The sequence below is a fragment of the Elephantulus edwardii genome, unplaced genomic scaffold (genome assembly GCF_000299155.1).
Source record: "Elephantulus edwardii isolate Elephantulus edwardi_28Jun2011 unplaced genomic scaffold, EleEdw1.0 scaffold00093, whole genome shotgun sequence".
Classification (NCBI taxonomy): Eukaryota; Metazoa; Chordata; class Mammalia; order Macroscelidea; family Macroscelididae; genus Elephantulus; species Elephantulus edwardii.
Window position 1 is genome coordinate 13,132,503 of NW_006399843.1, and position 13,990 is coordinate 13,146,492.

At 42.3% G+C, this 13,990-nt stretch overlaps 1 protein-coding gene across 1 annotated transcript; it reads left to right on the forward strand.

Moving 5' to 3' along the window:
* Positions 1-476: 476 nt before the first annotated feature.
* Positions 477-5,008, forward strand: HINFP (histone H4 transcription factor). Its single transcript, XM_006890855.1, is given in 9 exon segments — positions 477-646; positions 1,990-2,219; positions 2,431-2,542; positions 2,699-2,851; positions 3,379-3,456; positions 3,542-3,662; positions 3,743-3,881; positions 3,976-4,100; positions 4,597-5,008. Coding segments are annotated over 9 exon segments (1,536 nt in total). The 5' UTR covers positions 477-480.
* The last annotated feature ends 8,982 nt before the right edge of the window (positions 5,009-13,990 follow it).

The window sequence follows — 13,990 nt, forward strand, 5'->3', positions numbered from 1 at the left end:
ATTTTGAGTAATATTTCATGAGTTCCTTGTTTTTTAATGCAGCATAGTATTCCATTGTGCGAATATACCACAGCTTCTCTAGCCATTTATTTGTTGATGGGCGGATTTGAACCCTTGTTCTTTCCTAAATCCACTTCTTCGAACATTGGCACTGTACTCTCTCCCATAGGAATAATTCCTTCTTGGTGAAGTTGCTTGGAAGCTTAATGAGAAAATGTGTTAATATGCTTATTAGCCCAGGACCTGGCACATGCTTAATAATGTTAGAATCTGGTCTCCCCGCTCAGGGATGCCACACACTTCCAAGGGTTTGAGAAACTGCTACTCTATCCTTCTAGAAAAAGCACAGTGTTCTTATGGGTCACCGGAAAGATGCCTGTTTTTTCAGTCAGTCTGCCTTTCCAGCTGTTTACACCCAGCAGGACTCAAGTAGAATCCTTGCAGCTGTGCTTCTCTTCCTCTTTTTCTAGGATGAAGGCCATGCCACCCCCTGGAAAAGTTCCCCGTAAGGAGAACCTGGGGCTACAGTGTGAGTGGGGATCCTGTTCCTTTGTGTGCTCAGCCATGGAGGAGTTCTGTGAGCATGTCACTCAGCACCTGCAGCAGCACCTGCATGGCTCCGAGGAGGATGAAGAGGACCCTCTTGGTAAGGGGGCAGGAAGCAGGAAAGGGGAAAAGCTGGCTTCCTTTCCAGAGCTGTAGGATAATGGTAGGGCTTTATTTCCTAATTGTAGGGGTTTTGTTGTTTATAAGAAACATTATAGACTTGTAGAAAACTCACTTATAAGGATATAGGGATGAATCTGCCATCCTACTCTGAATAGGTAATTAATAATAGTAGGACTTTAATGAACATTAATTGTTACTTATTTCTGCATGTATATACATAAATAAAATTTTATTTTTAAAAACCGCAAAACAAGATCATTCCTTAAAAGCTGATAGCAGCCTGCTATTTTGACTGTGTGGTGGTCCCCAGTTTTGTGGGTTTTTTTTAATACTCTGGTTCAGAATACATATTACATTATGACTCAGCACACAAAAGTAAGAGGGGGGAAAAACAACCTTTTAAAAAAAAAACCACAAAACTTCTTGAAGCAATATTGTTAACCTACTATCTGAAATTTTTATTCTGTTCTCTGTATTTATTTATCTTGAAAATGGTTTTTAGTCCACTAAATTGTTTTCTCCACCCACTGATAGGTCACATACCAGAGAAAGAACCCTATTCTGTGGAAGGTATAAGTGTAGTTCTTATTCCCCCTCCTTCACTTTTAAGTTTAGTGAATATGAATCATAACCATTTCCAAAGTCAAATGACATATCAAAGATAAATTAGAGAATGATTATGTTTTTTAAAAGTACTTTTAAAAACAAGTAAATTCCTGTGAAACACTGAGACCATGGTAGTAGGAGAAGGATACTGCTTGAGCAGAATACAAATGAAAGGAGAACTTATAATTTGACAAGGAGGAGTGGGAAGTACCCTGCTTTGGAAGGCAATATCTTAGGGAAAACGAGAAACAGAAACTTCTGACTAAAGTTTCTGCCACTGGACGTTTGCATATACTGTTAATGCTGGTGAGATCACACACTTTACCTAGTTTACAACTACTTGTACAGGGACAGTTTGTAACTTCAGTGAACATTATTTTAGATCTATCTGTCTGAATGAGTGTGTGTATGATCAGATTATTGCTTTTAATACCTTAATATGTACTCCGCTGCTTCTTTTCACTATTATATATATAAATATTATTTGATTAGCCTTTATCCCTGACTGAAAGCTATATGAGGGCAAGAAATGGTACTCTTTCTGCTCATTATTATAGCCCAGGTACCTGGCCCATTAAATAGTTGCATTTGCTGAATGAAGTTGTGGTAATTTGGTTAGTCAGGCCTCCTGTCTGACTGCTGAGTGCCACAGGTGGAAAGAAAACTTGAGCCTTGGCAAGTGTCAGACTCATCCTTCTCAACCTTTCTCTGCAGGGGAAGAATTCTCCTGCTTGTGGCAGGAGTGTGGCTTTTGTTCCCTGGACAGTTCTGCTGACCTCATCCGGCATGTCTACTTCCACTGCTACCACACCAAGCTGAAACAGTGGGGGCTGCAGGCCTTGCAGAGTCAGGCTGACCTCAACCCCTGCATCCTGGACTTCCAGAGCCGGAATGTTATCCCTAACATCCCTGACCACTTCCTGTGTCTGTGGGAGCACTGTGAGGTCAGCATGCAGTTTGAGGAATAGGGGTCGAACTTGGGGATCCTAACTGAAGACACCTTCAGAGATGCTTGCTTTCTTTGTAGCCACTTTCTCAAACAGTCTCATTCCCACAAAGTAAATTTAGGAGAGAGCTGAGAAACCCCTTTAGGTTCATAGGAGTAAGAGTCCCTCCAGCTGTCTTCCATCCTTACCCCAAGTTTTCCTGGTACAGAGCTCCTTCGACAACCCTGAGTGGTTCTATCGGCATGTGGAAGCGCACAGTCTGTGCTGTGAGTACCAGGCTGTTGGTAAGGACAACCATGTGGTGCTGTGTGGCTGGAAAGGTAAGTCCACTCTTTAACTTCTGGTCTCTGGAGGAAACCCTGGGGGTGTTGGCAGCCAGAAGTGGGACTTATTCTGAATAACAGTTGGTTGCTAACTGTGGACAATTGCCAGAGCCTACACTGGGCTTTGTATTGGAAACTTAACCTTCCTTCCAGAGTGTACATGTACCTTCAAGGACCGCTGTAAGCTCCGAGAGCATCTCCGCAGCCATACCCAGGAGAAAGTGGTTGCCTGTCCTACGTGTGGAGGCATGTTTGCCAACAATACAAAGTTCTTAGATCACATCCGTCGGCAGACTTCACTGGATCGTAAGTAATCAAGAAGGAGGGTACCAAAAAAAAAAAAAGAAGGAGGGTACAAGATGTCCTGCTTGGGGTGGGGGTGCGAAACATATTCCTAGTGGAGGTGACCCTTTAGCTGCATCTGCTTTTAGGGCTCTCAGACCTTTCACAGTCTCTACTGATTCAGATTTCACTGAACATTTTTGACCTACTTTGTGCCATATTATCTCAGTTAATCCTTAACAGCAGTCACATAAGATAAGTTTTTACTTCCATTCTTGCGGATGAGTAAACAGGCTCAGAGAGTTCAAGTCACTTCTTTGAGATTACCCAGCTAGTAAGTGCTGTGGTGGAAATGCTTACTCAGTTTCTTTGCTCCAAGTCCCACGCCTTTTCCTGTAATTCTGTGTTCATCTGTAACTTTTTAAACTCCCTTTTTTTCTGCTTGGAGGTTCCCTTCTGCCTGGGAGGTTTGCCCTCTCCCTAGCTCTTTTCTCTGTAGGCCTCTCCACCACCCCTCACAACTCTCCCTTCTTCTTCCTGCCCTACCCCAGAGCAACTCTTCCAGTGTTCTCATTGCTCTAAGAGATTTGCCACAGAGCGGCTCTTGCGGGACCATATGCGTAACCATGGTGAGTGTCTTCCCACCCTACCTTCCCTGCCCACCTTCTGTGGTTCCACTAGCTTTCCAAGCACAGCTTCCTCTCTGCTCCTCAGTGAATCACTATAAGTGCCCTCTATGTGATATGACCTGCCCGCTGCCTTCTTCACTTCGCAACCATATGCGCTTTCGCCACAGTGAGGACCGGCCCTTTAAATGTGACTATTGTGACTACAGGTAAGGAGAACTAGAAACCAGGAAGCATCTTGTGTTCCAAGGTTCCCCATGCCCTTCAACCTCCCGTCCTCTTCTGGCAGCTGCAAGAACCTGATTGACCTCCGGAAACACCTAGATACGCACAGTAAAGAGCCGGCCTACAGGTGTGATTTTGAGAACTGCAGCTTCACTGCCCGATCCCTCTGCTCTATCAAGTCCCATTTCCGCAAAGTTCATGAAGTGAGTGGGACTAGGTGAAGGGCAAGGGCTAGAAGAAATGTGGAGGAACCTAGGGTAAAGTACCAGCCTTACCTTTCCCTCCTCTTCCCATAAGGGAGACTCAGAGCCAAGATACAAATGCCACGTATGTGACAAGTGCTTTACACGGGGCAACAACCTCACCGTGCATCTTCGAAAGAAGCACCAATTCAGGTGGCCCTCAGGGCATCCCCGCTTCCGGTATGTAACTCAGTCCCCCTCCCAGGTTCACACACAGTTTCTCCCAGAACTCTTCAACAAGTCAAAGACTTTAAATTTCATGGGGCATGAAGCTTTAGTGTCCAGCATCTCCATTTAGACTCAACCATGAGAGTAGAAGTGGGGCAAAGATGGCTATTTACTCGTTAGGCGTGGAAAAGGAATGATGCTAAAAGCCATACAGCCAGAACTTGCAGTACAGATGGAACCTAGCTCCATGGCCTTTCATAAGTCCTCCTTTGACATGCTTACTCACTCTTGTAACACGTATTTTGTCTCACTTTGGGTTAAACTTTAACATAAACTCTTCTGTTTTGATTAATCACTTTTCTTCTACATACTGAGTAAAACCTTTTTTTGTCTTCAGCTTCCCTCCCTTAGAATCCCAAGACTTCTTCCAACCCTCACCTTTGTCCCTTACCTTGTAAGTTTCTGGGCTTACCCATGATTGCTGCCCTTTATGCTCCTCCTCCACCAGGTACCAGGAGCATGAAGATGGCTACATGCGGCTGCAGCTGGTTCGCTACGAGAGTGTAGAGCTAACACAGCAGTTGCTACAGCAGCCACAAGAGGGAACAGACCTGGAAGGTTCACTGAATGAAAGCGGCCTGCAGGGCATTCTTTTAGAAACAGTGCCCCAGGAACCAGGACCTAAAGAAGAAGAGGAGGCTAGGAGGAGTGAGGGGACAGCCCTTTCAGTGCCTCAGGACACCCCCAGCCCTGTCATCCATGTGGTGAATCAGACCAGTGTCCAAAGCCCACAAGAGATTGTGTACTATGTGCTATCTGAAGCCCTAGGAGAGCCTCCCCCTTCCACTGAGCCACCCTCAGGGAGTATCATGGGAAAGTTTCAGGGAATAGCTTAGGAGCTGGAAGTTCAAATGATGTGAAGGCTACAGATCTTGACCATTTCTACCTCAGGCCCCAAGATTTGAGCCATGCTGGTAACAGCATCCCTGTCGGGCAGACCTCGTCAGTGGATGCCTCTGTGAGTGGTGCTGAGAGCAGCATGCTCCCACTCTAAGCCCAGGATAGAATCATTCTGCTCATTAAGAACACTTTGCTGCCATATTGTGTCTTGGGGGGAATCCTGAGGAGTCTGGATTCTATAAGGGGGACATCATAGATGCATGTATTCTTGGTTAAGGTTTTATTATAAGGTTTAATCATCCATACTGGATAGTGATTAACATCCTCACTGAACCCCTGTTCATTCCCATCTTTAGGAATCTTGAGGCCAGGGGTGACCTGTTACTGTCCCCTAAAAGAGCCTTTTCCTCTCACCCAACCAAGACATTGTGAATCAGGCAACCATTTCCCTCTTAAGAGTTATTCCAGCAACCCCAAGGAGTTTCATGGTTATCCTCAGGGATGGGATTGGAGGCACTGAGTATGTGTGTAACAGTTGTTTTTGATAATAAACACTTGGTTGGTTATTGGTATTTTTTTCCCTTCCTTGTGTTTGATAACATTTAACTGAGGAGTGAGCAGATACCGTCACCTCAAAGTAGCTCTGACTTAATTAGGCTTGTTCCCTCTTCAGTGTCTGAGTTTTGTTTTTAACTGTCTTCTTGATCCTCAGCCTTCTTTTGCTGAGACTTCATGTCTCCTCAGAGCACCTGCCATTTTCATGGAGACCCCAGGCATTTGGCCACATGTGGGTCGTAATATTACTTCATAATGGACAAGAATGGGGCTCACTCAAGAAGATCAGAGTAGCTGACTATAGCTATATACCCTGTGAGTCTCAGTTCCAATCATGACATGATCATTATTGGAATTCACTGCCTATTTCTGTTAGGGTCTTTACCTGTGAGACTCGGGCCAGACAAGGAAACTTGATGAAGGGTGGCTTGTGAAGAAACTCTGACAAGAGAAACCTCTGTCATACATCTGATCGCTTGTTTGGGAGAAGAGGGACTATACCTGTGGAGGATCAGGACATGGGTGGCAAAATTAATGCAGAATCAGGAAAGTAATACTGAAAGTGGAATAACTGCTTTGTGGAGAACTTTAAGGTTTTACTTCCTTTCCATGTCTCCAGTTCTCTCTTTAAAAGATCTTTTGTTTCTGTTGAGAATGTATCAGGATCTTTTGAAGGGACTTTCATAGGGGCAGAGTAAACCCACACTACTATAACCTACAAGCTCTCATTATTTCTAGGCTGATTTACTGTAGCAGTCTCCTAACTTGCTTTTACTTATAATCTGCCACTCTTCAAATTTATGCTCCTGGCCGCTAGCAGAATTCCAAAACTCAACTCATTGCTGTCCAGTTGGAACCGACTCAGATCTGACCCTCCGCTGGGTTCCTGAGGCTGTAAATTGCACAGGGGACTGCTCATCTTTCTCTCAGAGCTGCTAGTATATTTGAACTATAAGAGAGGCACAGCTTTTGGGTTAGCACACAGCTTCCTGCAAGACTAGGCCACAGCACTGCCTCTTAAGACATGAGTTGTAATCTTATATGGTCTGATAGTCTCTGTCTTCCTTTCCAGTCTGGTTTCTCTATAGCCCGCAGTCCTCTGTGCTGCAAATAAGAAAGTACCATGATTCTTTAAATTTCTTTAAGGAACTAGTTTGTTTGACCTAGAATTACTTGCCTGTCTCTGTACAGACATGGCATCAAACACCTTCTTTTAAGTATCAGCTCTAGTCATTTCCTTGATGAATTCTGATCTCTTTCCCTGGTGGTATTGTTGACACCTATTTTGAGCTTCCTGTATGTACCCTGATAAGCTTCTGTTAATACTCTTAGATCTTTCTCCTAGCTATACTTCAGGAATTTAAAGATAGGTCATGAATTTTATTCTTTGGGTTCAGGATTATAGCTGCAGCTCAGCAAATGACTGATAAAATTGATGATCTTTTTTAATTCTTTCTGCAGGGAGCTCTGGTGGCCTTGTCCATAGGGAGTTACACTACTAACCCAAAGGCAGTATCTCTCTGGCAGTTCAAATCATCTGTAGCTCTGTGGGAGGAAGGTGATGACAGTCGCCACCTATGCCGTTTACAGCCTCCTGAAAACTCAGTGGAGAGTCAGCTGTGAGTCATTTCTGACTCAACAGCAGTGCGTTTTGAGTTTAAATTCTTTCTGTAATAGATAATATTTTTACAATAGACTTCAAGCCCTTTTCTGAAGGCCTAGAAATAATTTTTTTTTATAGTTTCTTTCCTAACCAAGGCCCTTGAGAAGCTTTCTTTTACATTTCTAGAGTGGGGAGGACTCTTAGAATGGACACAGGATGTTGAGAAGTAGCTAGACAGTCCTAAAATGGTTTTTAAATTCCAAGGGTTTCAACGTCTTTGTGAGATAAAATAATAAAGACATTTTCCCAGGAAAAATGCACATTTAGTCCCTTAGTTTTCTATCTTGGTTCCTGGACTACTGTCATCATCTAGGAGGCCTTAGAGCCTGCATTCCCTCCCTGCCCATGAATTTTGTTAAGTGAAATAGATCAATTCTTTGATAGACAAACTACCAAACTCATACAAGGAGAATCAGAATAAGCTTTTATCTATAAATAATAGTAATAATAAGGGTCCAGATAGCAAAGCCCCATACAGTTTTATTGTATGATCTCAATAACAACAATAATTCTATATTTTTTAAAAAAAACTCAGTAGTTCCTCATGTTGTTGGTGAATTCTACCAAACATTTAAGGAAGAATTAAGTCTCTTCTTGAAATGTGTAGCTTAGGGGACACTTAGCCTATGAAACTAGAATTACTGTAATTCCAACAGTAGATAAGACAGGAAAACTACAGACCATTGGCCATAGACTAAAGGTACAAATATCTTGAATTCAGCAATAGGTGGAAATAATGACACACCAGTATAAATTCAAATATGCAAGCTGGTTTAATATTTTAAAAATTATTCTATTACAAAGCAGGCTAGAGGAAAAATGATATCAGTAAATTAATAAAAAACATTGACAAAGTCTATAAACCATTCTTGTTAAGTCATCAAACCAGGAAGACAAAAGAATGTTTTCAACTTAATAACTATAGAAAACCTTTAATTAAAATTATTCTGAGTGGGGAAAACTGGATTGAATGCCTTTTCAAGATTGGGAATAAAACAAAAACTCACACAATATTCACTGCTAGAGTGTCAAAACCACCTTCAGGCTGACCCTGTTCCCATGGTTTTCTAAAGCTATAAATTTCACTAGAGGAGATTGCCCAACTTTCTTCCTCAGAGCTGATGGATTTGACACCCTAGAGAGACACAACCTTTGAGTTAGCACAGCTCTCTATGAACTATGCACCAGAACAAGGATGACCTTTTACACTATTCCTGGTCTTTCTCCCTCGGACTGCCAAAAGAACAGAGTGCTCTTCGGAGGTAAAGATGGTGAAGCTTTGTCTCACCTATTTGAGCAGATTGTCAGAAGGGGCTGTTCCTTAACAACGGACTGCATTCTTGGAAAGGTCAGTGAAGGAAAGACCCTCAATGAAGTGAATTGACAGAAGTGGGCTCAAGTATATCAGAGATGATGAGGATGGCACAGGATAGGACAGGATTTATATTTTTTTCATAGGGTCGCTATGAGTTGTACTCAATGTCACCTAACAACAACAGTTTAACATTGTATTGGAAATCCTGGCTAGTGCAATAAGACAAAAAGATTGGGAAGGAAAAAAAAATAAAACTTGGCAGATGATGATTGTTTATGTAAAAAAAGAATCCTAAAGAATTTTTAAGATGCCAGACAAAATGGAACTAATAAGTGATTATAACAAAGGTAACACAAAAGTCAATTGCTTTCCTGTGTAACAACAATGCTGCTGTTATGTGCCATCGAGTTGCCTGCGACTCATAGTGACCCTGTGTACAGCAGTCCTAAACCCTGCTCTATCCCTTGCCAATTGACTGACACGCCTATCCCCATTACCCCAGTGATGGAATCAGTCCACCTCATCGAGAGTTCCTCTTCTGCACTGTCACTCCACCCTCCCAAGCATGACATCCATCTTCAAGGACTGATCCTGCCTTGCAATATGTCCAAAGTATGTCAGATGGAGCTTCAGAATCCTTGCCTCCAAGTAGCAGCGTGACTTCACCCTCTTCAGGACAAACTTGTTTGTTCTCTTAGCAGTCCATGGTATATTCAATACTCATCTCCAGCATGAAAGTTCAAAGACATCAACTCTCCTTCTATCATCCCTAGTCATTGTCCAGCTCTGATAAATAGCAAGTAATTGGAAAGACCATGGCTTATATCTGGCACACCTTAGTCTCCAGACTGACGTTGCTCTTCAGTACTTTGGAGAGCCCCCTGACAGCACACTTTCCAATGCAATTCATCTTTTAATTTCCTGGCTGCTGGTACCAAGAGTGTTAACTATAGAGCCAAACAAACTGAAGCTGTCAACAATTTCAATCTCTTCATCATCCATCATGATGCTGCCAATTGGCCCAGTGGTGAGAATCTTTGTTTTCTTGATGTTGAGCTTCAATCCATATTGAAGGCTGCAGACCTTGACCCTCTGCAGCAAGCGCTTCAGGTCCTCCTCAGTTTCAGCAAGGAGGGTTGGGTCATCTGCGTAACGAAAATTGTTGATGAATCTTCCTCCAAGCCTGATGCCACATTTCTCCTCATAGAGCTCAGCCTTCCAGATAATTTGTTCTGCATATATATTGAAAGATACGGAGATAGGACACATCCTTGACTCACAACCTTACCAATTTTGAGCCATGCAGTGTTCCCTTGCTCTGTTCTGACTACTGCCTCCTGGCCCAAGTATAGGTTTTGCATAAGCACAATGAAGTGTTCTGGGATTCCGGTTTTTCCTCAGTCAGCCACAGTTTGTTGTGATCCACACAATCAAATGCCTTTGCATAGTCAATGAAACAGAGACATTCCTCTGGTATGGTACTCTATGCTTTCAGCCAAGACCCAGCTGACATTAGCTGTAATATTCCTATTGCCACAGCCTCTTCTAAATCCAGTCTGCACTTCAGGCAGTTCTCTGTTGATGTGTTGCTCCAGTCGTTTTTGGATAATATCCAGCAGAATCTTGCTTTTATGTGATAGCAATAATGTTCGATAATTTCTGCACTCTATCAGATCACCTTTCTTTGGAATGAGAACAAATATAGATCTCTTCCAGTCAGTAGGCCAGGTGGTCATCCTCCAAATTTCTTTGCACAACTTGGTGAGCACATCTAGGGTAGCATCTGTTTGTTGAAATATGTCAATCTGTATGCCATCAATTCCTGGGGCCTTGTTTTTTGCCAGTTCTTTCAGAGCAGCTTAAACTTCATCACCACAGGCTCTTGCTCATACATTGTTTCATGAAATTCTTCTCTGTACATCAATTCCTTTTGGTACAATGACTCTATACTCTTTCCATCTTCTTTTAATGCTTCCTGAATCATTTAATATTCTGCCCAAAGCATCCTTAAGTATTGCAACTTGAGGTTTGAATTTGTGCTTAATTTCCTTAAGCTTAAGAAATACTGAGTGAGTTTGGCCCTTTTGACTTTCTGACTCCAGCTCCTTGCACATTTCATTCTAATACTTTGTCTTCCCGCACTGCCCTCTAGAATCTTCTGTTTAATTCCTTAGTATCTTGATTTCTTCCCTTTGCTTTGGCTTCTCAGCACTCCAGTGCAATATTTAGAGTTTCTTCTGACACCCATCTTGGTCTTTTCTTCCTCCTCTGTATTTGTAATGACCTTTTGTATTCTTCCTGGATTATATTCTTGATACCTTCCCACAGCACATTGATGTCCAAGGCCTCAAACCTGTTCCTGAAATGGTTTTGAAATTTAGATGTGATAGACTCAAGGTCAAATTTTGGTTCCTGTGGAGGTGATTTCATTTTCCTCAGCTTCACCTTCCCTATGAGTAGTTGTTGGTCTGTCCAACAATCAGCACCTGGCCTAGTTTTCACAGCTGATATTGACCTTCTCCAGTGATTCTTTCCACTGATGTAATGGATCTGATTCCTATGCATACCATTAGGTGAAATCCATGTGTATAGTCTCTGTGTTTCTTATAAAATGTATTTGCAATGAATAAGTCATTGATTGTGCAAAATCCTGCCATTGTATCTCCTCCTTCATTTGTCACTAAGTCCATGTTTTCCAACTGCTGAGCCGCCTTTTTTATTTCCAACTTTTGCATTCCAATCACCCATTATTATTAATGCATCTTGATTGCATGTTCACTCAATCTTTGACTGCAAATGTTATGAGCATTATTTATTTAGCACCAAAGAGAGAAATAATTAGGCATATTGTTGTTAGGTGCCATTGAGTCACTTGCGACTCATAGTGACCCTATGTACAACAGCCCTAAACTCTGCTCTGTCCTGTGCCAATCGCACTGTCTCCAACATCCCCACCCTGATTACCCCAGTCACTGACTCAATCCACCTCATAGAGGGTCTTCCCCTACTGTGCTGTCCCTCCACCCTCCCAAGCATGATGTCCCTCTCCAAGGACTGGTCCCTCCTTACAACATGTCCAAAGCATGTCAGATGAAGCCTCAGAATCCTTGCCCCCAAGGAGCAGCCAGCTTTAACCCTCTCCAGGATGAATCTGTTTGTTTTCTTAGCAGTCCATAATACATTTAATACTATTCTCCAGCACCACAGCTCAAAGGCATCAGTTCTCCTTCTATCTTTCCTAGTCATTGTCCAACTCTCTGACGCATACCAAGTGATTGCAAAAACATTGGCCTGTGTCAGGTGCACCTTAGTCTCCAGAGTGACACCATTGCTCTTCAGAGCTTTGGCAGGGTCCCTAAGAGCAGACTTTCCCGTTGCAATACGTCTTTTAATTTCCTGGCTGCTGGTGCCAAAAGTGTTGACTATGGAGCTAAGCAAACTAAAGTTGTTTATAATCTCAGTTTCTTCACCGTCCATCCTGATGGATGCTGCCAGTTGGTCCTGTGGTGAGAATCTTTGTCTTCTTGACATTGAACATAAATCCATATTGAAGGCTGCAGTCCTTGACCCTCTGGAGAAAGCACTTCAGGTCCTTCTCTGTTTCAGCCAGCAGGGCCTTGTCATCTGCATAACGCAGATTGTTGATGGATTGGCCACCAATCCTGATGCCACACGTCTCATAGAGCCCAGCCTCCCAGATAATCTGTTCTGCATATAGGTTGAAAATGTATGGAGAGAGGACACATCTCTGGCATACACCCTTCCCAATTTTGAACCATGCAGTGTTTCCTTGCTCTGTTTTGATGACTGATTCCTGGTCCAAGTATAGGTTTCACCTTAGCACGATCAAGTGTTCTGGGATTCCTATTCTTCTCAGAGTTGGTCACAGTTTGTTAAGATCCACACAATTAGGCATAAATCTAAAAATATATAGGATCGATATGAGGAAAACAAAATGCTGAAAGAAATCAGTATTAGGATATAACTATTCTCAATATATAGTCAATATAATCATAATAAAAATCTCAGCAAATTATTTTATGGATATCAACAAACTGAATCTAAAGTTTATATGGAAAGGCAGAAGTCCCAGAATAAGCCCACACAATGTTGAAGAAAAATAATGTTGGAAGACTGGTACTATCTGGATGGAAGACTATAAATCTAGGTTATCAAGACAGGAAGGTACAGTATGGAAAATTAATTGATTTATGGAACAAGTAGTAAGACTAAGTTGTTGTTATGTGCTGTCGAGTCGCTTGCAACTCATAGCGACCCTATGCACAACAGCCCTAAACTCTGCTTGTCTTGTGCCAATCGCACTGTCTCTGATGCTCCCATCCCTATAACCCCAGTCACTGACTAAATCCACCTCATAGAGGGCCTTCCCCTCCTGCGCTGGCCCTCCACCCTCCCAAGCATGATGTCCTTATCCAAGGACCGGTCTCTCCTCACAACATGTCCAAAGTATGTTAGACGGAGCCTCAGAATCATTGCCTCCAAAGCCTCCTGGTTTAATCCTTTCCAAGATTAATCTGTTTGTTTTCCTAGCAGTCCATGGTACTCTAAGTAGACCCACATAAATACAGTCAGTGAACTTTGACAATGGAGCAAATGTAATTTAAATTAGAAAGGATAGTGTTTGAAAGAAATTATGCTAAAACAAGTGAACATCGTATGCCAAAAGGGGGGAAAATCTATATACAATCCTCACACTTTTTGCAAAACTTAAGATGAATGAATCTTAGACATAAATGTAAATACAGAACTCTAACACGTGTATTAGAGAACAGAAAATCTAGGTGACCTTAGGTTTTGCAATGAATTTTTAGATGTAACACTAAAAAAAATTAATAAAAAAACTAACTTTGTTAAAAAGTTGGGCATTGCTAAACTTTGAAATGTCTACTCCATGATGTTGACAGAGTATTCAGTATATATCTCAGATTGTCAAAAGAACAAACGCCTGTTTGGGAGGAAGTATATAACCAGAGATCTATCTCCTTAGAGGCAGAACTGTTCTCAGAAGCCAGTCCCTTGGAAAGAGACATGATGCTGGGAAAAGTAGAGGGCCACAGAAAGAAAGGAAGACCCTCGATAAGATGGACAGACACAGGGACCACAACAGTGGGCTTGAGCATGAAGAAGATCATGATGCTGGTGCTGGGTAGGGCAGGGTTCAGATCTGTTGTTCATAAGGTCACAGTGAGTTATAGTTGACAGCACCTAACAACAAGAACTGAAAAACAGCCTGAAAAGACACAAAATGGACTGGGAGAAAACTGCAAAAACATTTAAAGGACTTCTACCCAAAGTATAAAAAGAGCTCTTAATATTAAACAATTAAAAAAGCAACCTAATTGAAAAACTTAAATGGTCTGGACACCTCACCAAAGATGTTGTTGTTATGTGCCGTCGAGTCGCTTGCAACTCATAGCGACCCTATGTACAACAGCCCTAAACTCTGCT